The sequence below is a fragment of the Scyliorhinus torazame genome, chromosome 13 (genome assembly GCF_047496885.1).
Source record: "Scyliorhinus torazame isolate Kashiwa2021f chromosome 13, sScyTor2.1, whole genome shotgun sequence".
In the NCBI taxonomy this organism is placed as follows: domain Eukaryota; kingdom Metazoa; phylum Chordata; class Chondrichthyes; order Carcharhiniformes; family Scyliorhinidae; genus Scyliorhinus; species Scyliorhinus torazame.
Window position 1 is genome coordinate 128,545,663 of NC_092719.1, and position 27,648 is coordinate 128,573,310.

Below are 27,648 nucleotides of genomic sequence, written 5' to 3' on the forward strand. Positions count from 1 at the left end.
AGAACGTAAAAACATTACTTAGGTCCTGCTTAATTACATATTGGAGAGATATTGCATGTTACTCGTGGCAAATGTGCAAAATTCAAGAGAAACACCTTGGGCGAGGTTGTCTCAAATCCATATGGCAGCAATTGCAGTATTGTTCAATGTTTGGTGGGTTTGAAGGCTATCAAGACATTTAGAACAGCAATATGAACAACTAAAAATGGTGGGATCTTGAACTGTGCGAGATCAGAAAGAAACTGAAAGATTGCATACCTCGTGGGTGAATAGGGTTAAGATTTGTTTTATTCTCATGTTTTAAGATTTTTAAAACTTGTGGCTTTATACTTTAGATCAATAAAATGGTTAAAAAGTTAGCAATTTAGCTGTAGCTTCTGCCGAAGCACAGGATGTCCAAATCATGCTTTTTGAATGCGCCAAGTCCCCGGTGCTGTGAGGCAGCTGTGCTAACCACTATGCCACCGTGTCGCCAATGTTTCATCGGGAGTATATCAATTAGGAGGGTGGGGAGCTTGTGCACAGTAGCTCATCAAGATATAACAAAGCTATCAAGAACATGCAACTACAGACCTATAAACGTTTGGAGCTTCCTTGACAATTTATAGAAACGAGGATTGTAGGGATTGATGAAGTTATGTCTTTGCCCAAAAAAAACACATGTCTCCAAGTCTATTGTGTAGAAACATAATTTCCCTCATTAAACATATGCAACGACCCCATAAATTTGGTTGGCAGATTAGAATGCTTAAAAGTCAAATCACATATTAGCACTAGATGTTGATTAACACATCTCTATGTGGTGTTATGACTGTTAGGACCTGCCGGATCCTATTGGCTGGGGACAATTGGTTACCCCAGGACTCCTTGAGGAATATGAAATCCCCCAATGAGGGGGGGCAGGGCAATCATTAGCAGTGCAGCTGTATAGGGCTGCCAATGTGGTACTGGCCAGAGAGGGAACCAGTAGTGAACAGCTGGTACTGAGCACACACTGTTGTAAGAAGTTACTTTTTGTTTGACTCTACAAACTCGTGCTGGATTCTTCCTGGCCCTCACAAAAGACTATCCAGTTACCCACAATCAGCCAGGTAGGAAACATCATTGTATTGGGGAATGAAACGAGTAGAATGATCCTTGTATCAGTGTGCCTTGTGACAAAGGATGCTGCAACTCTTCGCTTTACAGGTCAAAGATGCCCAACTTGCCAGTTACAGAAAATCTGTAAAATAGCATTGTCTTAGATGAGCAGAGTTTAGAGTTGTGTGTTTTGGTCAGATATTTGCTAAATAATTAACAGCAAAGAAAAACAATGGCACCACATTTTTATTGACATTTGTTTGGTCCTTTGACAATTTCAATACCATTGCTCATTTCTGGGAAAATAAAATTTATACAATTTTTCTTTTATACAAGTATATTGCACATTGATTTTGGTAAACTTTAATAGTTCAACATTGGCTTGTATATTAAACATCTAGCTTCTGAGTAATACCTTTTATTTGTAAGAAAACAAAATCTGACAATTAACCTTCCCCATGTATTTAAAAATCGGATGCAATGTGCTTTGTTGTTCTCTGCCACAGCACCCAGATTGATCAATTTAGATAAAAGGCTGTGATACAAACAGAAATCACCTAAAATGTTAAAAACCTTTGCCATTATATCTGAACATCTGGCACCTTCATTGCACATATAACTGAAGGAAGATTCGAACACAGTTGAGCTCTGTTGCCCGGTCAGGCCTCTTCTACACTCGCCCACGCACAAAGGCACTCCAGAGAGAGGAGAGAAAGAAATCAGAGGGCAAACAGAGGTTGCTAGACAAAGTCATTCCAAGAGGCCAATACGAAGTTTGCAAAACGAACAGGCAAATTTACTCCAGTAACTAGAGTGTACAGATCTATCCAAGTTATTTTCGGTCCAATTCCTAGATTTGAAATTTCACAACCCCAACAAGTGAACCATAACCAACAAGGGATTTTGATTAAACAGGGATTAGAGATATTTTAAGTGTACTGCAAGAAAGAAAACTGAAATGAAATCCTGATGTGCGGATAGCCTCGTGTGCAGCACTGGAGTGGAAGGCATGCTTGAACCATGATTTCACTGACTTTGCCCATTCTACCAGTCAAGGAAGACACTGAACAAAATAGGTGCTTCCTTATTTTGAGGATAGTATTACTGAAATGCAAGCCATTCTTGCACAACTGGAAATGTGGTGGATTAAGCACAGCCCCTTAATTACTTGGGTCAGAAAATTCAGTCACAGTGACAAAATGTTGACTCATGGCATCAACTAAATTCAGCCTATTGACTGTAAAGCAATTGAGATGTCCAGCAGTCATGAAAGGTGCTATACATATTCAAGTATTTTTCTTTTTGATGGCTATTTCACATTCCCATTAATCAATGTCCGCACCCCATCACAACTTCCATGTTCCACACACACTATCAGCTGCCCAAACTACACAATTTTTGCTCTTTACTCCAAACATTTTTCACCAACTTGTCAAAAGGTAGAGCCAACCCTCTGGACTACAAAGTCAGCTTTAAAAAAGTTTACTTCCTCCAGCCACTCATCCCTACTAGCGTCAGCAGCATATGATAAAGGACAATTCTGAAATTGTCACCATTTCACCCAGGCACTGAATCGTCACAGTCCAATGAGGGAATATGCACACACAAAAGAAAGTGTCCCAATTTAACAATGGCTGCACATGTACAATGTAGACTAGGAAATAAGCAACCAGGTGGGATTGTAGAAGGCATTACAGTTATGCTCACTATTTTTCCGAAAAGGTTCACAAATATTCCATCACAATAGTTTAACTGGTTCTTTTAGAACCACCCCCATCCAATGTCACAATTCAATACAAAACATGGAATGCATTTCAATAATTGCCTAATATCTGAAGATTCATTTATATCAGAGGTAATTCAGAAACAGAGGCTTTGAAAGTATTTGACAGTAAAGCACAATATTAAAAGGCAGGCAATGCAAAGCTTAACATGAGCATTCATTAACTGCCAAAAGTGTCAGAAAGATTACTACAGCAAATGTCATCAAAATTAAACAGAACACAATTGGAAACTAGAACAATTGTCCAACACCAGGGAATGTTTGAATGCTGATTACAGCCAACTGCCGAGTTCCCAAAGTGAGCCATATCAAGATGGAGGAGGTGCTGCGCAGCTTTCAAACACCTCTTCCACCTTCAATGGTTTGTGCAGTCTTGGCCCTGCTGCTGCGATGATATCTGAGCTGTTTCAGAGGCAATGAAGTTTTACTTTCAGAAGTCAGGTCACAAGAAGTCATCCGCAAAAATAAACCAAATTGCAGCAATGAATATGCTTCATAATCATGGCATACTTGAACATTAGTGTTGCAGCCCACAGCGCACACAGGCACAGTTGTAGACAAGCCCAGCCATCTCATGGACAATGCATACACATTAGACAGTTTGCAAAAGTCGATGGAGATTTGATGCTCAGACGTGAGATGCCATGATCTACGTTTGGTGAAAATACTGATAGCTACAAGGCACATTAGGCAAATTCTGAGCCCCCCCCCCCCATCTTCAAGACAGTACTCCTGGAAAAAATTCCCAAAAAGTGGTTTTCATAGTTCAGATCATTACCATTTTGTGGTTCTCACACGAATGTGCAGCACTTGCATTAGCATACATGCGATGTGCACTGAAACTCTCATTTCAAATCATTGTACATTTAAGGGTAAATTACGCAAAAATTCAAACCCACTTAAACAAATACCTAGCATAAGTCTTCTTACATTTTATTCTTTTTTGGAAGAGCCCTGTAATCAAGAGATTATGCCTACGCCTTCACAGAAGACATTATGCATCAAAAACCCACCCATTTAAACAAAACAAAATTCTTCCCCCTGCACAAAAGCAAAGGTTTGGATGCAATATCACTATTAGAGGTGAGATTACATGTCCTAGAAATGTTTTGAGAAGTTGTAAAAATCACAATAAATAAATGTCAATATATTTGTACACAAAATAAAAAGTTGCATAGTTGAAGGTTAAGTCCCTGCCTATTCACGTACAAGCCTTTTTTATGAGGTTGTTTAAAGAAGTCCCACCATCTGGTCAATCTGCTGCATGTAAACTCCTTTCAAGGGCAGCGCATATCTCCGTTCACTGGGGACTCTGCTGCACTGTGGAAACATTATTTTTGAAACAGTTAGTTTTATCACAGCAATAGTTTCATGTGTTGCCAAGTTAGGATAGAGGGAGATTAATTCTATACAAATGAAGGGGTTTACAAACATATGCAAATAGCAGCTTTTTAAAAAAAAAGTCTTGTGACCCGTATGTTTGCCAAATTAGCTAGGTATAGTGGTACAGTATATGATTAGCAATGGGGGTGTGAATGTGCATACTCCCATTAACCAGCACACCATGAACTGGATGTATTACTAGAATCCCCACCCTGCAGCACATACCAATATCTCTCACCTGGAGGAGGGAAAGAATTCAGAACAGGAAGTACTCACTGAATAATTCTGTGCTAATTTTTTTAATCAATTGTGCAGTTTTGTCTAAAGCCTTTTGGATTAACCTTTATGATCAGACAATAGGAATTACACAGCAAGAAACAAAAAATAGCTAATGCAACATAGGTAGGTTCATTTTTCATTTGTAACTTTACTCTTCCATCCATCTGAAGTTAGTGACACTTTGAAACCGACAGACCAGTGATCCATGGCAATAATTGATCACAAAACTTCCTGGTTGCAAGGTTTAGGCCTTTGGGGCAAAACAAAAAACCATCAAGGTAACTCAGAACCAGCGAGCGAGCGAGAGAGAAATAACAGGGTATTTAAACAGCTGTTCATGACCTTGCATTACAGCATGTGACACAATCTCGGGCTGTTCGGCTATATAGATAACATTAGAGTTCTATTTTCTCACTACTTTCAAACCACAACATACAAATCCCAGAGGTTTATTTTACTTACATTAATGCTAGAATTGGCGGGTTTGTGGTCCAGCACTCCAGAGTTATCTACAGTACCTTCTTCTTTAGAAGATACGTCTTCCCAAGGCTTTTCTCTGAAAAGCTTATCTACTGGCAAAATATGGCCTTCTGTTGTAAAAATATATTTGCTCCCAGATCTGTGCAATGGGTTGTCTTCATCAAATAGCTGATGAGGCAGTCAAAAGAGAGATAGATTAAAAGTAGGTTTCATCCACACAACTAATACTGAAAGCAACTAGAGCAGAATCCTATTTGGATTATACACTACAAATGTGCAGCTAAGGGATCCTTGCCCATTACCATTAAATATGAATACAGCAGGATGCCAAATGTAAGCTTGAGAAAAACGAATTTACAGCAAATACCAGAAGGAACTTTTTTTGCACAAGGTGCGATGAACATTGAAAATAAATTTCCAAACAGTGCAGACAGACATGCGCATTGGGGGCTGGGGTAGTGAAGAGAGGTGAAAGCTTAGTTGGATGCTGGGTTGAAACTGCTTAAATATTGAAGCTTTGATGGCTCAAATTACCATTTCTCATTCCTAACTTCCTCTGCTCAAAACTGACATTTTTTTGACCTTCAAAACTCACTGTCCATTCTGCTAAATATGTAAAGTTTTAGTGTCTCTGTGACATACTTGGTAAGAGAGCACAGATTGAAACTATGTAAAGAGTACTGCAGCACTCCAAATAAATGACCATAACCTCATAATTAGTCCACTGGTGTGGGAAAGTGTATTGAATCTGTTATTGAGGGAACAGGCATGTGCCCAAATATTGAGTTGATCTGAGAGCCAGAGTGGATTTTGTAACGGGCAAGGGCAAGTCATGTTTAACAAAGCTAGTTGAATTTTATGAAAGGATAATAAATGAGGTCGATAAGGAGTATCAATGGATGTTATTCACATAGACTTCCAAAAGACATTTGCCGAGTTGAACGGCAAAGGAAAAGGAATAGAGAACCATACAATCCAAGTCTGCCTATGGCACTAAGCTTTGTGGTACAGTATATAGAGTCAGAGAACGCTTATTGCACAGGAGGTGGCAATGCAGCCTGTTACATCCAGGCTGGTTCTTTCCAAGAAAAATGTAGTTAATCCCATTGCCCTTTCTCTGTCACCCTTCAATTTAATTATCTAATTCCCTTTTGAAAGCCACAATTAAATCTGCCTCTTCTCAGAAGCAGAACCCTAACCACTCGCTGGGTAAAAAGGAACAGACTGAGAGGCTGATAAAAGGAACAGATCGAGAGGTTGAAAGGTTTATGTTCTTGATATGTTCCTAACTGCCTTAACATACAATGACAGAATCAAAATTCATAAATTTTAAAAGTCTAGTAAGTATTGGAGAATTTGGAAAAAGGACCAAGGAATGGGACTTCCAGTAAATTCTGAGACTTCACTAACACATACAGCCAATTTCTCTCATGCACAATCTCCTATATCCACATTTACAATCAAGACTCCTAATGTAAAAACTTATAGCGCTGCAGCTACAGTATTAGTGATGTTTCATCCCTCCCAAGTGCTCAACTTGTAACACACAAAATATGCCATTCTACAACCAACTCTGCTTCCCAACTTCACAATTTTCAGAATTATGGAATGACACAGCACAGAAAGCTGTGACGGCTCTTTGCAAGTTATCTGACGAGCCCCTTCCTTTTTTTGATAAACTTTCAAATTTTTCCTATTTAAAAATTAATCTCATTCCCTTTTGAATGTCATTGAATATTTCCCTTTCAGACAGTACATTCCAAGTCACAATTTGAGGCAGTAAAGTCCACATCACAATATTGTGTAAATAAAATTATCTTGGCTATTGTATGTTTGCTAATTACCATAAATCTGTCCCCCCTGGTCCTCACCCTCCTGCCACTTGAAATTGTTCCCCTTTATTTACTCCGACAAAACCAGTGTTAGATCTCCCCTTCACTTTCACCACGAAGGAGAATAACTCCACCATCTCAAGTCTCTCAAAGTAACCTTGTTAACTATTCTCGTAATTCTCCTTTCCACCGTTGCCACTTCCTAAAGTGTGGTACCCAAAAATGGATAGAATTCATCAGCGGGATCCTCATGATTTAGCATAACTTCATGCTTTGTACTCCAAGTCAAGGATACTCAATTTTATTTATTTATTTATTTAAACGCAACCTTCTGAAATGAAATGAAAATCGCTTATTGTCACAAGTAGGCTTCAATGAAGTTACTGTGAAAAGCCCCTAGTCGCCACAATCCGGCGCCTGTTCGGGGAGGCTGGTATGGGAACTGAACCGTGCTGCTGGCCTGCCTTGGTCTGCTTTAAAAGCCAGCGATTTAGCCCAGTGAGCTAAACCAGCTCTCTGAGCTTGATCTGCTACCTTCAAAGGTTTCTGTTCCTGCATCGCTTTTAATTTTACCATTTATGTTATTGTCCCTCATTCTCCCTACCAAAACAAATTACTTCATACTTTGTGTTAAACTGCATTTGCCACGGGTCTGCCCATTTCACCATTTTATTAAAGAACAGAATGTGCAATTTTTAACATGGAACAGTGTTGTGCCCTTGTCCAGCCATTTCCCACCCTAAATCCTTGCTTCACATGAAGACTTTACTTGGTCTTGGCTCTTTAAACACAACATAATGGAAGATGTATTGGTGTTGCATAGTAAGGTAATAAAACCAATCAGCAGAGCTCAAAACTAATTTGTATCGTCTTCAGTGTTACAGTTCTGAGATCAATCCATTATTCTATAGTTATATATTTTTAATAAACATCCTGGAAAGAATACGGAGATTAACCAACTGACTGCCTTTAAATTTATCGTCTTCAGTGTTACAGTTCTGAGATCAATCCATTATTCTATAGTTATATATTTTTAATAAACATCCTGGAAAGAATACGGCGATTAACCAACTGACTGCCTTTAAATTTATAATTCGACTTAATGTTTACAGGAACATACCAAATATAAATATTTGCAGGTCTCGCTGAGAAAGAAGCTCTCCATTCGATCCTCCTTTGATTTGTCTATTACATGGTGAAGTGTGGCATAACCACATCTATTTGCAAAGAAAATAGCCAACTGTAATTACAGTGTCAGATTGGTACGTGTTTTCACCATGACAACAAAATTCCATTGTACATTAGAATAAACAATTTCTCGTTCTTTTCTGGGGTCTACCATAGTCTGTTAATCATAATTTTACAACAGATAATTTACTTGTAACAAAACAATTTTTGGCCCAGCTATCTTCAAGATCCACTGGCAACAACATTCTCCTGTTGATTCAGCTGATTCAGGAATAAACCAGGGGACAGGAGCCCCTCACTCTTGCAAAATCTGTTTCCACAAGTGTGCCTCTGTATTAGGAATCATTTTTGATGACGGGATGTTTGCGAGCCATGGGGCACTGGAGGAGAAGTTTGAGTTACCCCCGGGAAATGCCTTTAGATATATGCAGGCAAGGGCATTTGTGAGGCGACAGGTGAGGGAATTCCCGTTGCTCCCGGCACAAGAAGTTCAAGATAGGGTGATCTCGGGTGTATGGGTCAGGGAGGGCAAGGTGTCGGAAATACACCAGGAGTTGAAAGAAGAGGGGGAAGCGCTGGTAGAAGAGTTGAAGGGTAAATGGGAGGAGGAGCTGGGGGAGGAGATCGAGGAAGGTCTGTGGGCTGATGCCCTAGGTAGGGTTAATTCCTCCTCCTCGTGTGCCAGGCTCAGCCTGATACAATTTAAGGTGGTCCACAGAGCACACTTGACGGGGGAGAGGTTGAGTAGGTTCTTTGGGGTGGAGGACAGACGTGGAAGGTGCTCAGGGAGCCCGGCGAACCATGTCCATATGTTTTGGTCATGCCCGGCACTGGAGGGGTTCTGGAGAGGAGTGGCGGGAGCAATATCTCAGGTGGTGAAAGTCCGGGTCAAGCCAAGCTGGGGGCTAGCAATATTTGGAGTAGTGGACGAACCGGGAGTGCAGGAGGCGAAAGAGGCCGGCATTCTGGCCTTTGCGTCCCTAGTAGCCCGGCGAAGGATCTTGCTAATGTGGAAGGAGGCGAAGCCCCCCAGCCTGGAGGCCTGGATAAATGATATGGCTGGGTTCATAAAGTTGGAGAGGATTAAGTTCGCCTTGAGAGGGTCTGCGCAGGGGTTTTACAGGCGGTGGCAACCTTTCCTAGACTATCTCGCGGAGTGTTAGAGGAAGGTCGGTCAGCAGCAGCAGCAACCTTGGGGGGGGGGGGGGGGGCGCGCGAAGAGAGGGGGGACTGCCTGGGAGGGTGGATGAGCAAGAGATAACATGAAGGGTTGGGGAAACTGACAAGAACAGGTGAGGGCCAGTGTACAAAGCTGTGTAAATATATCATTTTGCCGTGTATATATCTTGCTCTGCGCGATTTCTCGTTTTTTTTTTTTGTTAGGGGGGGGGGGGGACGGTTATTGTTTGTAAGGGAGAAAAATTGTGTTAAAAAAACTTTAATAAATATATTTTTTTTTAAAAAGGAATCATTTTTGACAAATGCCAAGTTAAATGGTGAAATTCTCCCTGGTATTTGACTAACAGATTAGGCATTAAATAATCGCTCTATATATAACTATACATCAGTGATGGATGATTGTACAGCACCTACAGTTTTGTTCTGTGGTCAATGGAAACCAAGTGAATAATACAAAGTTAACAGGGAGCAAACACACTTGGGATATCAACTGCAGAAAACAATGTCCTGCTCCCCAACCACTTTGCTGCCAGGTGCAAAATATAGCTTAGAGTGCCTTCACCTACTTAAGACAATGAGGCTTCTGAGATATAAATCTAATAAAAAGGAAAACACTCAGTGCAGAAGGGGGTGCAAGGTAGCAGCTCCAGGGTCTCAGGTTCTATTCCTGGCTTGGGTCACTGTTTGTGTGGAGTTTGTACTTTCTCCCCGTGTCTGCATGGGTTTCCTCCGGGTGCTCCGGTTTCCTCCCACAGTCCAAAGATGTGCAGGTTAGGTGGATTGGCAATGCTAAATTGCCCTTAGTGTCCAGAAATATTAGGTGGGGTTACTGGGTTATGGGGATAGGGTGAAAGTGTGGGCTTAGGTGGAGTGCTCTTTCCAAGGGCCTGTGCAGACTCGATGGGCAGAATGGCCTCCTTCTGCACTGTAAATTCTATGTTTTATAACCCTGGTGATCATCCCCAGTATTGCTGGTTACCTGACTCTTCAATTGTCACTCAGATTGTGATACTGGGAGTTTTGTTACTTTTAGTCTATTGGTTTAGCAGTGTTTTAACACTTAAATAATGAATCAATTCTTAAATCACTGAGATGGTAACCCTCCATTAGATGAAATGAGATGGCCTTTAATTCATTAACAGTTAACAACTTGACTGCCTTTTACAGTTAACTGGAAGGAGGCCACACCTAATTCTGGACAGATGAGGATACAACAGTCTGGGAAAGATAATGATTGGTTAAAGCTACACAGAGTTCAGCCATCAAATGGAATTTAATTGTTACATGGAATTGGATTGTTTTAACCCCATTAACTTATATAACTGCATGCTTTGACAGTCGATTGGAGGAAGGCCACATCTAATTCTGGATAGACAGGGACACAATGGTCTGTGTTAGATAATGACATGCTGTAACTAGACAGAATGGAGCCAGTGAGTTTCGGGACACAGATGCACAACCGAACCATAAAGGAAAGGGGCATAAACAAAACAGTGCCAACAGAACAAAGCATAAGAGATGCGAATCAAAAACTACCATGCTGCGCTGCTGTCCATAGACTCGTACTAGAATACCATTCCTGATTATGTTAATTGTTTGAATTCTGTGTATGACTGATTCTGCTAAACTTGCAATAAAGCCTTTGGCTCAGATTTTCCATCTCTTGCGGTGTTGTACCGACAGGCAAAAATACCAGAATGTGCAATGGGGGAACCCCAGATGTCCCACGCAAGGCCTGCAAAGGAATTGCCTCAGGAAGTTCAAACTTCCAATGGCCAATGACCCTGCTCTGGGAGCTATCCAAGAGGCTGTCAGGAGCTATCCAAGTGGCTGGTTTAGCACAGGGCTAAAGAGCTAGCTTTTAAAGCAGACCAAGGCAGGCCAGCAGCACGGTTCAATTCCCATACCAGCCTCCCCAAACAGGCGCCTGAATGTGGCGACTAGGGGCTTTTCACAGTAACTTCATTTGAAGCCTACTTGTGACAATAAGCGATTTACATTTCATTTAATGTGAGACTTTGGATAGTTCCAACTTACCCAGGAAAAGATGGAAAGATTAAGACCACTTCCAACTTCTTGGTAACGATGGCACTGAGCCCAACCACCCAACTACCCTAGACACCAACTGATCACCCGACACCCTCTTTCTCCCCACCCCAATTCCTGTCCATTTACCTTACACACTTAACTTCTACCTTGGCTTCTCAAAGTGGCTGGGATCTCAACTTCTCCCTTTGCTTCTCAAAGTGGCTGGGACCTGTAAACTTAATGCTTTATGTCAGCTGGTGCCATAAAAAGGGGGCATGGCTTCACTTCCCCTGACACTGCTGCACTAGATTGGCAGCCTTGGTAACCCATTGCACTTTTCAGAGTCAGAGCAGAAAGCCAGGCACATATGTGCAGCGCCCAACTAAGGTAAGTAAAAACGGAGCAGAGTGGTAATCCTACTGAGATGGTCACTACTTGGATGTTCTGAACCTTCATACCCCACTTTTGCCAAGTTGATTCATGAACAGGCAGCACCCCTGACACGACGTGGCCAGGTAACACAGCTCTAATTTAAATTTCTTCCCTTCCAGCTTCCCACTTTTCAATAGGTTGCCAGCAGCTTCTCACTCTGCACAGTCATGTAGAATTACAGAATTGTTGCAGTGCAGGGAGACCACCATTTGGCCCATCGTGACTCCATCAGCTCTCTAAATGAGCATGTCCACGCAAACTCACCCTCCTCTCATAGCTCATTATCTCAAACAATCCAGTGCAAAAAAACCAGTGGCAATTAATTTTGTTACATCCAATTCAACAAATCAAACCCGTTTCACCCTGACCGGAAGGATCAGAGACAAATGTGCCAATAAGTGATATAAATCCAACAGTATTAAAGAGAGCAGAGAACTTTAAAAAGGGACTTGGAACAGCTTTAGAATTTCAACATTTATGAACAACAAATGAGCAGCAAGTCATCTCGATTTTTAAATAAAAAACATACAATTCCAGCACTGACCTGACTTTGGTGTACTTCTCCAAACTCTGGAGGATATCCATTCCCACGTGCAAGTAGAAAGGGTTTTTTGTTGCCTAATATCAAACAAAAGCAAGAGGTGGCTTAGCAATGGAGGGCATCAGATAAAACAATCAATGCTGGCACTTCCACAGCCTAAAATAAACTGCAGAATTTTAAAAATGTTTATAGACTAGTTTTCAAGAAATAACATACACTTCATTAATAGACACTTCAAAGTAGCGCAGCAAACCATACAAAAAAAAAGTTATTGGTCTGTGCATAGTTGGTTGATCTCAGATAAAACAATAATGGGATATACTGCAATTGACTGAATTCAGTGTTCCCAAAGTCATGTGCGTGTGGAATAGTACCACAACACGAGTTAGTGTTGGGCAGGACAAGTGAGAAAACAAGGAATTTGTAAAGATAGCTGCCTTGTCATTTTAAAACTGAAAAAAATCAAACCATTTCCCATGAAGTTACACTGGATCAGTTTAATTAAATTTAACTGAAAGGCCATTACAAACAGACATGTAATGGGAAATGCAAAGATGATGTCTGCCATAAACATGAATTATCTGTAGATAAAATTGGACCAAGAGATAGGTACCGTCCTCCAAGGGATGCAATTAGATTCTTCTGCACTACAAATCTATCCCACGCAGAACAATCCATGTCTGACTGTACAGAACTGTAGAAACCACGTCCTGCAAAGGATCCAGTTGCGACTTCTTATGACTGACCAAAAGCCCAATTTCTGGAGTCCAGGCTGGAAGCTCAAGACTAATCACTCGTCCAGATACAGCTACACATGAAAATCCTGCAACATAGGTATGCAGCCATTATTGAAAGGCCCTCTGCAAAAACTCTGGAAGCCTGGAAAAGTCAGTACTGAACAACTGTTATTTTCCATCCTACAAAATTAGGTTAGTTAAACCTGCAAACTACTGTAAACCTACAGTACATCATTGCTCTCATTGACATCCAGTTAATGTTCTAATAAATATATTTGCTATTTGTCAGCCTAATCCACAGTTTCGACCACCTTTCAAAATCAAGATGAATCATTGGGTATGCAACATGGCCAGCAAACCAAATTACAGTACATAAGGTTCGCAATCAACTTGTGTGTTCATCACAAATTGCCCAGCTGCGAAGCCACAGGGTTGTGCACTGCGGATGAACACTTGCTCTGTAAGGAAGTTGAAACTCTTAAACTAGTAGGATATCCCAGGTAAAGAACCCACAACTAACCAAAAGTCCTATCCAGTGGTGTACGTTACATGGTGAAACTTCCAATGCTTTTTTAAAAATGTTCTTTTTGAATGATCATATTGTGCCAGCTTCCTCAACATAAGCAGGGCAGCAACTTAGAATTGAAGAAGTGATTGGGGCACATTAAAATTGGAACCTATTGATTTAGGTTAATTGCAGCATACAAAAATATTTAAGGCCACTTAAGTGGGTCAAGAGAGGACCGAGGGGCCAAAGGTAAATTATTTGCCATTAGAGAGGAGCTGGACCCTTCACCTACAGTGCAAACCCATGGAGGACATGCTCAGCTCAGTGTACTGAGAGGCTGTCCTGCTCGAAATCCCAATACTCTCAAAATATCTATGCAAGCAATACCAATCAGGAGTAAAACAAAATCAATGTAAAAGAACTCTAAATGTTGTGCAACTCTTTGAATCCATCCAGAGGTGGTGCAGGATGAAATTCATTTGGTGTAATGAGTGAAGATTTGAAGAATGGCCTGTTGAGTCCAGACCTTCAGCTGATCCAGTGTGCCACAGTGTATCCCATATTTTGTCAACGCAAGGGTAAAACTCAAAACGCTTTCCTGTGTAGAGCACAATCTTGTAACATTCCCCCAACGTCAAAACTCCAGTAACACAAACGAGAACCTACCTGGCACAGCCTGCGCTGATATTGGGGATGAAAGAGAATTCAATTGAATGGATAAGGTCAGAGATAAACTGGGCGTCCTGTTAAATACATTTCCAATTCCATACCTGATACAGCAGATAAGTAGACTCAACTAATTCAGGCCGCAGTGGGTAAAACATCACATCAGGTGCTTGAAGCTGCCAGTTATACCGCTCTGGAAGAGCTCCATATCGTTTCCATATGGCATAATAAAAGGCATGAAGGCAAATGGCATCTTCTACATCACCTGTTAAAACCTAAAGCAAATTAAAAGATACTTCTACTATTAAAAAGTCACACTCAGGAAGGTTATAAAAAGACTAAACAAAACTACAATTTTAAAATCAATGAATATACCTGAAGACCAGGGAAGAACGCCTGCAGTGAATCAATCCATGTGTTCATTAGTTGGCCATTAAACATATTCACATTAACATAGAGCGGAGGATCTCCCTCACCTTCATTACAAGCTTCACGTCTGCATGTTAAGAAATATAATACAAATTTAAAGCTATGCGCTGACAGTAAATGCTAATAATAAACTGTTGAGCTGGAAAAGTCCACTGACTCTAGCACTCCATAGCATTTCTTCCCACTCAAATTTGTTGCTATGAAATACAAGAATGAGCAGACCATCAAGACGTTGTTATGGACTGTTCATAAACAGCACATCTCCGGTTTGTACCACATGGTAATTTATTCTGATTTTATAGACCGATTTACAAATGTGGAATATTCCCATCTGGAGACCTGCAAATGTTCATACCAACATGACATGGAGAGCTCGACAGATTAATAGGGCAATAATAGTCTACAAGAATCATTAAGATTGCAGACGAGATTATAATCTATCACTCCTGTGATTCTCTACTTGCCAATCGTCTGCACTTTTCTAAAATACATATTATTATGTAGATTGACAAAGTAAGCTAACTTCTATGCACTGTAGGAACACACTCAGGCCAAAGGTGGCCTTTAAGCCAAAAATGCCCCTTATGTTTCAGACACCCATCACACTTAAGTAAATTACACAAAATCTTACACCCAGAATCCTCCCCTGCCAAAAAGGTGCAATCTATCACAAAGGAGCGTAGGAAATCTGAGGAAAGGCTTTGCAGTAATTGCCAGCTCATTTAATTTCACCATTCCTGTAGTGCATCTGTTAAAACGTTTAGCTGTAATTACTTCATGGACAGAAACAAGCTGATGATCAAAAGCTAGAATGTTTCCAGGAGAAAAGGTTTAAAACACCAGACGCACAATCAATCTACTTGTGGCAAAGTGCAGAAACATGACTGTTGTATCGTGAAACAGAGAACCTCAACTAAACCAAAGAATCAACCGACAAGCTCCAGCTCTCTTCACGCAAACGGACACAATCAGGTGCTACTTTATTATTGGCTTTGATCACAGTATAACTTTTGGAAATACCAAATCAAAAAAGGGAAAAGTTTTCCATGCCAATATCGAAAATGTTCTCAAATAACCAATCTTTTCTTTTGATTGTGTAAAAAGCAGAACAATAATTTTTTTTTAAAGATAGTAATATTGCTGAGGAAATTGTAGGTTTAAGTTTTGATTACACGGAGTGGATTGGTTACTGTGGCATTCAAAAAAGTATAAACTAGTGGCTTAGAAACTTTTCGCAATGGCAGGAAATATGTTTTGCATACACAAAACCACAATCAGTGCCAGGAATACAACCAATGGATTTAGTTATCCTTTTGGAAATCACATCCAAATTGCTTCAATTAGAAAGCTGCAAGCTGTGCATTTTATAGCACAGAATGCGAGTTATAAGTATTATAGGGATTGAAAATATGCCTTTGCTCACTTTCTAGAGGATTCTGCTTTATACTGTTTGCACTTCCTGACGGACCAACATTTGCCCATAATGGAAACACTTCAGAAATCAAGAGCAAGTTAAGATAATTTGCATTAAATTGATTAAACTAACCAATCTAATTTGCTCCAGGTAGCAGCATTTTTGGTCATTTGTGTTTTTCAAATTTGTTCAGTGGGGGCAAAGAGAGAGCCCATTTGATTAAAATTAGCACTGAATTATAAATTTACAATACACAAACTTATGAGCTTTGTGAGGTTTCTCAAAATCAATGGTTTAAGTTCATAACCATTCTCCCCTTTAATTATAATTTTACAAGTTAGACAATGTAATTCTCGAAATGTTTCAGAAGAATAATTACAAACTCTTCAGTAAATTTACAGAATTTACTGGATTCACATGAATTTTCAAGGTCTTTACAATTGCATGAAAACCTGTATTAATAAGGTGCAAAGATGTACAAAACTAAATAACAAATGTAGGAAGGCTAGCTAAAGTTGCAGCTGAAGACAGCAATTATCTAGGAGCTTAAAAGTTGTAGTTACAAGGATATCATACCCTCTCCTCAGATGATTCTGAATGCTTTCATATGCAGCATTAAACATCTCCAGATCTTCACTTTCTCCAAATAGTATGTAGGATTTCAAAAGATACTCATAAAACGAGTCCATTCCTGCTCCTAATCCACTTTGTTTTCCAACCCATTGTCCAGTCTGAATATTTACTACATTCCCTGTATAAAAAGTGAAATTAGAAGTCCAGAAGTTCAAGTAAATTCTCTAGGCTTAAACGTTTGATCTTAGCAGAACTTCAATTTTAAATGCCATGAAAAGACATTGCTTCACAATCAGTAAAGAAACAGACTCTAAACTGAAGGGTATCGCATGAAGGTGCAGAAATTTCAAAAGTGGCTGTAAAAACTTCCAAAAGCCCATCAGAAATAAAGCAACTCCCTAGACCTCAAAAAGTTCAGACATCCTAATTCCGATATGAATTTAGGGTGTGGTGGAAATATGAATCAAATATTGTAAGAGTTACATCATGCGTAGACACCCCTCCCCGATGAACTCAATGCATTCTATGCTCGGTTCGAGCAGGTAACCAACAATCCGCTGTCGAGTGCCCCAGCAGCCCATAATTCACCCATACCTGCCATCACAGCTTCCGAAGTCAGATTGGCCTTCCTGAAAGTGAACCCACGGAAGGCGACGGGCCCGGACGGGATCCCTGGTCGTGCACTCAGAGCCTGCGCGGACCAGCTGGCAGAGGTATTCGCGGACATCTTTAACCTGTCCCTACTCCACTCCGAGGTCCCCACCTGCTTCAAGAAGACCACCATCATACCGGTACCAAAGAAGAACCAGGCAACGTGCCTCAATGACTACCGACCAGTGGCCCTGACTCCAGTTGTAATGAAGTGCTTCGAGAGGTTGATCATGAAGCGCATCACCTCCATACTCCCAGAACGCCTTGATCCACTGCAATTCGCATACCGCTGCAACCGGTCCACATCAGATACCATTTCCCTGGCCCTACACTCATCCCTAGAGCATCTCGAAAACAAGGACTCCTACATCAGACTTCTATTTATTGACTACAGCTCCACCTTCAACACCATAATCCCAGCCAAGCTCATATCAAAGCTCCAAAACCTAGGACTTGGCTCCCCACTCTGCAACTGGATCCTCGATTTTCTGACCAACCAATTAAATGTCCAGAAGTTCAAGTAAATTCTCTAGGCTTAAACGTTTGATCTTAGCAGAACTTCAATTTTAAATGCCAGTCTGAGAACACGCACGAACAGACTCAAAAATAGCTTCTTCCCCACTGTCACCAGACTCCTAAATTACCCTCTTATGGACTGACCTCATTAACACTACACCCTGTATGCTTCATCCGATGCCAGTGCTTATGTAGTTACATTGTACATGTTGTGTTGCCCTATTATGTATTTTCTTTTATTCCCTTTTCTTCTCATGTACTTAATGATCTGTTGAGCTGCTCGCAGAAAAATACTTTTCACTGTACCTCGGTACACGTGACAATAAACAAATCCAATCCAATCCAATGATCAAGCAATTGTTATTTTGACTGGTTTACAAATCAAATTGTACTAAAAGAGGTGATATCTGTACGAATAAGGCTTTGGCGTACACTATGCACACTGAAGCGGCAATCTTCAGTGTTGGGACTAGTATAAAAAGTCAATTGTTCAAAAAACAAACTATGCTACATCCTCCAAACACGAGTTAGCTTAGCTATTGCTCAAGGTATTTTACATAAATGCACTGAATACCAAGTTCGTTGCTCAGCCATAGATAAGTTATGGTGCTGACAATCTGCCCCCAAGCTTCCAAGTATGTCAAAAGAGCAACTCTGCATTGACTTATGATCACTTCCAGTAGTGATCATGTGGGCAGCACGATGGTACCGTGTGGGCGGCACGGTAGCACAGTGGTTATTAGTAAAGTATTAAGCCTCGAGCAGGAGACTATAATCCACAAGACAATAGTTTGCTTTAGGATGGGAATCCAGATCCCACTCTTCAAGCCAATCCACATCAATATTTTTGATGCTCGGACAGTACGGTGGCGCAGTGGTTAGCACTGCAGTCTCACGGCGCCGAGGTCCCAGGTTCGATCCCGGCTCTGGGTCACTGTCCGTGTGGAGTTTGCACATTCTCCCAGTGTTTGCGTGGGTTTCGCTCCCACAACCCAAAAATGTGCAAGGTAGGTGGATTGAACAAGCTAAATTGTCCCTTAATTGGAAAAAATGAATTGGGTACTCTAAATTTATAAAAATTTAAAAAATATTTTTGCCGCTCTACCCCCTGTATAGGTGGAGAATTAAAGGTGGCTGAATCAGTGAGCTACTGAGATCAGTCCTTGATAAGTGTGTTGGAGATTTATACTTGTGATTATAACCACATGTGTCTTGACTAAAGGAGATCCATAAACTGTATTATATTAGTGGATTTCACATTTCCAGTGATGATAATGAATTTAACAATATTAAGGTAATTGGTGAGGTTTCATTTATTTCTTTTTCTGTTTTCCTCTGTCTCTCCTTAACCTCAAGACTTCAGACTGTTAATTTTTATAATGTAGAATTATGGACACTTATCCTTTTAGGGAAATCCTTTTATCACTCCCTTGTCTCTGCCTTGCCCCTCTTCTGCGTATTTTCTCCCGCCTTTTGTTTATCTCCTTTACATTTTCTTCTCCAATGAATGATTTGCTGCTATTCATTTTTTCTGCTCATCTCTTATTGTTATGGTCTGCCTGTAATCTCCTGTTTAGCTCAGAGTTCTCTGACACATATCAGGTTATCAGGTAGATGGAGTGTAAAGTGGAGAGGGGTTGAGACGATATCTCAGTCTAGCAATTCTATTCAAATGCGAGAGGTCAACAGGTTGGCAGAAAAGTGGTTAGAAGAATGAGGCTTTGGTTGAAGTGGGAAGCTGACCTTTCTCTTTCATCCCCCCCCCCTCCCCCCAAACACGGACACCTTTCACCCCCCCCCCTCCACACGGACACCTTTCCCCCTCTCCCCCCCCCCCCTCCATACGGACACCTTTCTCCCTCCCCCCCCCCCCCCTCTCCACACGGACACCTTTCTCCCTTCCCCCCCTCTCCACACGGACACCTTTCTCCCTCCCCCCCTCTCCACACGGACACCTTTCTCCCTCCCCCCCCCTCTCCACACAGACACCTTTCTCCCTCCCCCCCCCTCTCCACACAGACACCTTTCTCCCTCCCCCCCCCTCTCCACACAGACACCTTTCTCCCTCCCCCCCCTCTCCACACAGACACCTTTCTCCCTCCCCCCCCCCCTCTCCACACAGACCACCTTTCTCCCTCCCCCCCCCCCTCTCCACACAGACACCTTTCTCCCTCCCCCCCCCCTCTCCACACAGACACCTTTCTCCCTCCCCCCCCCTCTCCACACAGGCACCTTTCTCCCTCCCCGCCCCCCCTCTCCACACAGACACCTTTCTCCCTCCCCCCCTCTCCACACAGACACCTTTCTCCCTCCCCCCCCCCCCACCCCCCTCTCCACACAGACACCTTTCTCCCTCCCCCCCCCCCACCCCCTCTCCACCCAGACATCTTTCTCCCTCCCCCTCCCCTCCACACGGACACCTTTCTCCCCCACCCCCCCCTTCCACACGGACACCTTTCTCCCTCCCCCCCTCCACACGGACACCTTTCTCTCCCCCCCCCCCCCCACGGACACCTTTCTCCCCCCCCCCAACATACGGACACCCTACCCCAATCAAGCTCCCATGTCCTTCTCCTCTCCTCCCAGCACTCTGCTTTGCCAGAAAAGCCAGCCTTTGATTGGACAAGCAGCTCTGCAACATTTTTCAAATGACTGGCTTGCCACGGACTGCCTCGGAGGTTCCCTCTGACCCCAGAGTTCCATGGGCCCGTTTGTGAACCCTTGATATAGTTATTTCTTTCCCTGTTACAGGCACCTAAATACATGGAGCAAATAAACAGATTGGTGGTTTATTACAAGTGCCACTGTATAACCCACAAACATAGAGCATTATATTAAAAGTAAATTGTCATTTTTGCAATGCAAAACTGAAGAGGAGAAAATGCTTGCAGCAAGCCGATTATTCTGGAGAGCGCTGAACTGAAATCAAGTCTAATTGGAAAATAGCAGCAGCAACATAAAACAGTAATCATCTGATGTTTGATACTTGGCAACAACCTTTTATAATACTCTCAAGGTGTAAAAACAAAAGTAATCCTACACTTTCTTGTATTGTAATTTGTATACCTACATGATAAATGAACAGTTCACAAGTATCCAATTCCTGGTGGTATTACCATGTTAAGATTATTAGAAGTTATAGAAGTAGCGTCAACCAAATCTGTCCCCACAAATAAGGATTCAGCTACTTCCACATTCTAAGCATTGAAATGAGGAATAATGATGGTTTGTATGAAAACAATTACATTACAGTCCACCCTCGCACCACAAGCTACAATTTAATGTTTTAAAAAGTTCTAATGCAAAACAAATCATCAAAATGTTAAGTGTTAAGTTAACATTTTAATTGGCACTTTACATCACCAACTTTTGCATTAAACTGCACCTTTTGTCAAGTTTTAAGAGTAACTCGGGAGTCCCAAATAATGCATTTGAGTACCTAGCAGTCCCGTCTCATCGCTTCTCAGTTTCCAAAGGGCTCTCACAGCTTGACGAGCTACCCACTCAAATGTAGAATCCCCAATGAGGCGGCTCAAGATTCCAAACTCCACAAGCAGAGAGCCAGCTCCAGCTGTGCAGGTTTCATTGATACAAGTAGAAGGCACCCCTTTCTTTAGATTCACCTGCAAGTTTGTGTTTCAAACAAAAAAATAGAGTTTGTGACTTCATTACTTTCTGCCATGCCACATTGCTAAATAAATTCAAAATCAGCAGGGAATTAAACCACCACAATACAGCCAAGAATGTCTTGGTCCACTTCAGGTTTGAATGAGCTTCTCTCTGAAGTCAAGAGTCCCATGTTCCACTAGAACAAGCAATTAATCTGTGACACACTCTTAATATATCTTACCATGTCTTTTCTCACATCAACGTGAAGCAAAATTACCTCTTTTCAGCTATAATTACTACAGTAGATGTGGCTACTGCACATTGCTTATTTGTTCTGACTGAACACCTTTCAATATAGCAGGAACAATGTCCATACTGCATTAATTTAAAGATGAGCCGATAACACAATTTGAAATATAATTTTGAAAAGCCATAAATTGACAAATAACGTCTTTAGGTACAGCTTGAACAATTCTGAAATCCGACACTTCAATATTTAACTAATTTAAAACGTTGCTCATTTATGCACAGCCCTTTCTGCTTACATCAATATTTCAAGTACAGTTCATCATAAGCAATTCATTTCTTTTTTTAAATTGATTTGTAGCTGACCAAGCAGTTTTTTGTTACCACAGCACAAACAGGTAAATTACCTGTGTTTGTGAAGGATACAATAAAAAGCAACCCGGTGGGAAAGCAAAAGCACCCAAAAACAGGAGTCTGTGAAGCAGAGATGGGACAGGAGCTGGGTTGATGTTCTGTCAAATTGCACCAAGGCGTCAATCAGCCCAGGTTGGGTGTAGAATATGGAATTTTCTTCAAATCACAGGAATCGTTGAGAGCAGCATGGTGGCACAGTGGTTTGCATTGCTGCCCCACAACATCAGAGACCCAGGTTCAATTCCAGCCTTGGGTAACTGTCATGTGTGGAATTTGCATTTTCTCCCCGTGCCTGTGAGAGTTTCCTCCGGTTTCTTCCCACACAGTACAAAGATGTGCACGTTAGGTGGATTGGCCAAGATAAAACTGCCCCTTAGCGTCCGGGAATGTACAGGTTAGGTGGGGTTATGGGGATAGGGTGGGGAGGAAAGGGCCTAGATAGGGCGCTCTTTTAGAGGGTGGGTGCAGACTCAATGGGCCGAATGGCCTCCTTCTGCACTGCAGAGATTCTATGATTCCATGTTTAGCACTCCATGTTGGGCATAGAACCGAGTGATAAACACCAATGCCATTAGACATTAATGTCGACAAACAGTAAGCTTTCTCTTTCAACTAAGGGATTGTACCTTGACTTTAAAAAAAATCATAGCAGGACGTTGAGAGACGTTGTCAAGATAAGCGAATCAGACTGAGTAGCATTTATAAATTGTTCAATTAATTTTTTGTGCAAAGGAAAATTAACTGCAACTTCACAATCACAAAAAAGTTACTTTGATATTGGCCTTAGAGAAATGTTTACACCACTAGCTTCTGGTCATCATGTTTCACTGGAATTGTCAAGAATAGCTGCCAGAGACCTGCATTCAAGTCATGCCAATAACCAGTCTTAAGAAATTGGGCTAGTTCACATTGAAATTTTCACCGGTGCAGGAGAGAAACGTTTTGAGGAACAACTTGCAATTATAAAGCACCTTTAAGCATCCCACTAAGGCAATGTAAAAGCAGCTACAACATTGCCCAAAGCCTTGAAGTAATTCTGTGAGTTGATGTTTCAATATCTTCCAAGTGCTCCCCACAGGTCTACCTTCATTTCTGCTCTCTCATCCATGCACTATTTCTCACACTGCATCCACAAGTCAAGCAACCTGCTCCCAAATGCGTGCCAATGCCACTCAAACAGTCAAAAAAACCCCAATTTAACCTTAACCTCTGCTCAGCCACTCCAAAAAGCATCACAACCAAGACTGTAACCATGTCATTTGTGAAAAAGAAAAGAAAAAGGATGCATCAAGTCCACAGGAAACCCAATGCATCAGCCTATTGTAATTTGTGAGCAAATGTATAACAGTTGAAAGGCAAGAAATTTCATTGGACAACTTGAAGCTGTATCAGCTTTCTCTTAGTGTAATGTAAAATAAAGGATGTTTGATAATTTCATGGTTCTTTGTAGATCTGAAAAACAAGACATCAGTTCATAACTTAGTTGCCACATACCCGAGGGTGAGGAATGCCAGTTTTGGTGTTTTCAAATGCTGGCAGCAATCTCACAGCCAAGTCACGAGCCAAATGAAGTAACTCATCATCATAACCATCTGGGATCATATTTCCAAATGGCTGAGCAGGGTCCATGATAATCATATGGGCAGATAGCAAGCTTCCCAAAATCCTACAGCGGAACAAAACAAGCTGTTAAAGCACAACTAGAAATAGATGTTCTGTGAGGAGAAAAGGAAGTAGATGTTCGCTAACCTCATTGCAGTTTTAATCCAAAACAAAAACCTCAATTAACATTAAACACAAAAGTTAGGAATACCGACGAAAAATCCCTCACCATTTCCACTTTGTTTTTCTCCCCTCCTGTACATGGACTCCCTGCTGTCAAGCACATTCCAGTACCTAAATTGAGTGATTATTCTGCATGCAGGAGCTTCGGTGGCAAGCATGAGCAGGGTCACTGAAGCAGCCTATAACTCCAGTGCCAGTGCAGATACAAAAAGCAATTAAAGGGCTAATGAAATGTTGGCCTTTATCTCACAGGGGCGGAATACAAAGAGAAGGCAGCTATGCTTCAGCGGTACAGTTTGGGCCATATGGAGTCCTGCATTCAATTATGGGCACCATACCTCAGGAGAGATATACTGGCCTTTGAAGAGGTACAGTGCACATGGACCAGAATGATATCCGGATAAAATTGTGAGGGCGGTTTATGTAAACTTGGGTTATATTCCCTTGAGAAGGTTAAGGGGTGATGTAATCAAGCCATTTAAATTAATCAAGTTATCGGATAGCACTGGTGGGAAATCCAAAACAAGTGGTCATAATCTTAAAATCAGACCCACACATTTGCAATGAAATCGGGTAATACTGTTTTTTTAAAAACAAAGGTTTTAGACATTTCTTCTCATCAGGAACTTGTTCCATCAAAGGCTGTGGAAACTGGGTGATGTTAAATTTTTAGAAAAGGGAGGTATGAATGTGGAGAAAAGGCAATGACGGAACAGGCTTGGGAGCAGACTGGCCCACCTCCATAATCACGCTTATATATTAGTCATTATAGACAAGCTTGACCCTGTCCTCACCCAAGACACAGATTCTGCTCCATTCAACAATCCCTCTTTGGGAATCTAAGATACAACAATTAGTAGATCTGTGGCTCACCTGATAGTTGCCTCGAAGACTTGCACAGTTGAATCTTTATTAAAAGACACTGTGCTAGTCACCAGCTTCACTGCTCTCTTAAATTCTGAAGCATTGCCCAAAACCTGCAGAGCGAAACAATAAAATTATGAGATAAATTATTTTAAATATATCCTCAGACTATTTATTAAGTGTGAAATTAGAAAATGCTGCAGACGGAGTATTATGATTCCAAACATGGTATCAGATCTACGTTGCAAAATAAGGGTGCAAAAATGGGAAGTAGTCTTGTCCATTCCATTAAAAGAAGTGATTCATGATATGACTTCAGGTGGAGGCCAGAAGGTGAATGGTTGGTTGCACACAAGGTGGCTCCTGCTTGGGGATTCAGACTTTGGTCCTTTCTATCCATTTAACAGGTGTTGTTCAGGTGGAAAAGTGGTGTAATTGGAGAGTTCCTCCTCCGTAGGATAGCTGGAGGTTATAACACGAGGAAAAAGCAGAGTCCTCGTCTGACTTAGAAGGCCCTCAGGTCACAGGAGGAGAGAAAATGGCGGAGGCCCCGGTGTCGTCATTGGCCACTCTGTGGACAACTGAGACACTGGTGAAATTCCTGCCCGAGGAGTTCAGTAAACAGAGGCAGGCGGTCATGGACGTCCTGGCAAAGGTGATTAACCCCATTCATGCAGCTCTGGACAGCCTGGAAGGACTGAAGATACAGGGCTCAACTATTTGGAAGGTGGAGGAGACGGTCACAGACCATAGTGCTCGGACCGCCTCCTTGAAGGCAAGGTGGCAATGTTGGCAGAGGGGCAGAAGACATTGAAGTCCAAGGTCGACGACTGGCAGAATCGCTCCAGACTTCAAAATTTGAGGGTCGTGACTTCCGGGTGCGGCGATGACCAGCTGAGTCGCACGTTTCGGCAGCTCCCGGTGAAACGGACTTTTGGGCTCTTGATAGGAGCCCCAACGGCAATTTTGACGGCTAAAAACACTGTGCGGTAAACCAGAAGGGAATCCCCCCTGGATACGGATGAAAAAAGGAGGAGAAAGTGGCCGGATTGCAGTGGATCCTTTAGAACAGCGGCAAGGAAGGCAAGCAAAAACCAAGATGGCGTCGGAAGGTGGCAGTTTAACATGGGGCCCTGAACAACAAGAGTTCTTGAAATGCTGTGTGGAAGAGCTCAAAAAGGAAATGAAGAAAGAGCTGTTGGCCCCGATACTACAGGCGATCGAAGGGCTAAAGGAGGAACAAAAGACCCAGGAGCGGGAGCTTCGGGTCGTGAAGGCAAAGGCAGCCGAGAATGAGGACGACATACAGGGCCTGGTGGTGAAGACGGAGACGCATGAGGCACATCAGAAACGATGTGTGGAAAGGTTGGAGGCACTGGAAAACAACGCAAGGAGGAACAACCTGAGGATTCTTGGTCTTCCTGAAGGTGTGGAGGGAGCGGACGTCGGGGCATATGTGAGCACGATGCTGCACTCGTTAATGGGAGCGGAGGCCCCGGCGGGTCCGTTGGAGGTGGAGGGAGCATACCGAGTGATGGCGCGAGGACCAAGAGCAGGAGAAATTCCCAGAGCCATAGTGGTGAGATTCCTCCGTTTTAAGGATAGAGAAATGGTCCTTAGATGGGCAAAGAAAACTCGGAGCAGTAAATGGGAGAACGCGGTGATCCGCGTTTATCAAGACTGGAGTGCGGAGGGTGGCGAGAAGGAGGGCGAGCTTTAATCGGGCCAAGGCGGTGCTTCATAAAAAGAAGATAAAATTTGGAATGCTGCAACCGGCAAGACTGTGGGTCACATATCGAGGGAGGCACCACTACTTTGAGACGGCGGATGAAGCGTGGACTTTTATTGTGGAAGATAAACTGGAATGAACGGGTTATTAAAAAGAACGTTTGAACAAAGTGGTGGGGCGAATGTGGGGGGCAAAGAGGGGGGTTAAAAAGGGGGGAAAAGAGGAGTTTTATGTACTAATCCTGCGATGTGGTAACTTTTCTCTCTCCCACAGGTGGTGATGGGGGGGAGGTGGGGAGGTGGAGGAGATGGGGCGTTGGCCATTGGGGGGCGGGGCCAAGGGAGAAGCGCGGGCTTGGTTCCCGCGCTATGATAATCATGGCGGGTATAGAGAAGCAGGAAGGAGGGGGCGTCGCACGGTGCGAGCCGAGGTCACGGGGGGAAGCAGAGGTCGGCCAGAGTTTGCTGACTTCTGGGAGCAACATGGGGGGGAGTAATTACGCTAGCGGGGGATCTAGCGGGGGGGGTTGGGAGGGGGGGAATTACTGGGTTGCTGCTGCTGGGGAGAGGGGGGAGCTGGTATGGGAGAGGATGGGCGGGGGGGCACCGCCTGGGGGAGATACAGCTGCGTGGGAACCGGGTGAGGAGCTGGAAAAAGGTGATGGCTAATCGACAAGGGGGGGGGGGGGGGGGGGTAGGAAGCCCCCCAACCCAGCTGATCACGTGGAACGTGAGAGGGCTGAACGGGCCGATAAAGAGGGCACGGGTACTCGCACACCTTAAGAAACTTCAGGCAGATGTGGTTATGTTACAGGAAACGCACCTGAAACTGATAGACCAGGTTAGGCTACGCAAAGGATGGGTGGGGCAGGTGTTCCATTCGGGGCTAGATGCGAAAAACAGGGGGGTGGCTATATTAGTGGGGGAAGCGGGTAATGTTCGAGGCAAAGACTATAGTGGCGGATAACGGGGGGCAGATACGTGATGGTGAGTGGCAAACTACAGGGGGAGACGGTGGTTTTGGTAAACGTATATGCCCCGAACTGGGATGATGCCAATTTTATGAGGCGGATGCTAGGACGCATTCCGGACCTAGAGATGGGAAAGCTGATAATGGGGGGAGATTTTAATACGGTGTTGGAACCAGGGCTGGATAGGTCGAAGTCCAGGACTGGAAGGAGGCCGGCAGCAGCCAAGGTACTTAAAGATTTTATGGAGCAGATGGGAGGTGTAGACCCGTGGCGATTTAGCAGACCTAGGAGTAAGGAGTTCTCGTTTTTCTCCTATGTCCATAAAGTCTACT

The 27,648-nt window shown here is 42.6% G+C and overlaps 1 protein-coding gene across 1 annotated transcript in view; it reads right to left on the bottom strand.

Annotated features, from left to right (window-relative positions):
• Positions 1-1,308: 1,308 nt before the first annotated feature.
• Positions 1,309-27,648, bottom strand: part of edem1 (ER degradation enhancer, mannosidase alpha-like 1) — a 68,431-nt gene continuing 42,091 nt past the window's right edge. Inside the window, exons 3-12 of the mRNA XM_072472133.1 lie at positions 24,627-24,730; positions 23,463-23,634; positions 21,139-21,322; positions 16,536-16,710; positions 14,492-14,612; positions 14,221-14,391; positions 12,209-12,282; positions 7,958-8,054; positions 4,988-5,173; positions 1,309-4,183 (exon numbers count right to left, since the gene is read on the bottom strand). Coding sequence (XP_072328234.1) covers positions 4,094-4,183; positions 4,988-5,173; positions 7,958-8,054; positions 12,209-12,282; positions 14,221-14,391; positions 14,492-14,612; positions 16,536-16,710; positions 21,139-21,322; positions 23,463-23,634; positions 24,627-24,730 — 1,374 coding nt within the window. The 3' untranslated portion in view covers positions 1,309-4,093. The remainder of the gene's footprint in view (positions 4,184-4,987; positions 5,174-7,957; positions 8,055-12,208; positions 12,283-14,220; positions 14,392-14,491; positions 14,613-16,535; positions 16,711-21,138; positions 21,323-23,462; positions 23,635-24,626; positions 24,731-27,648) is intronic.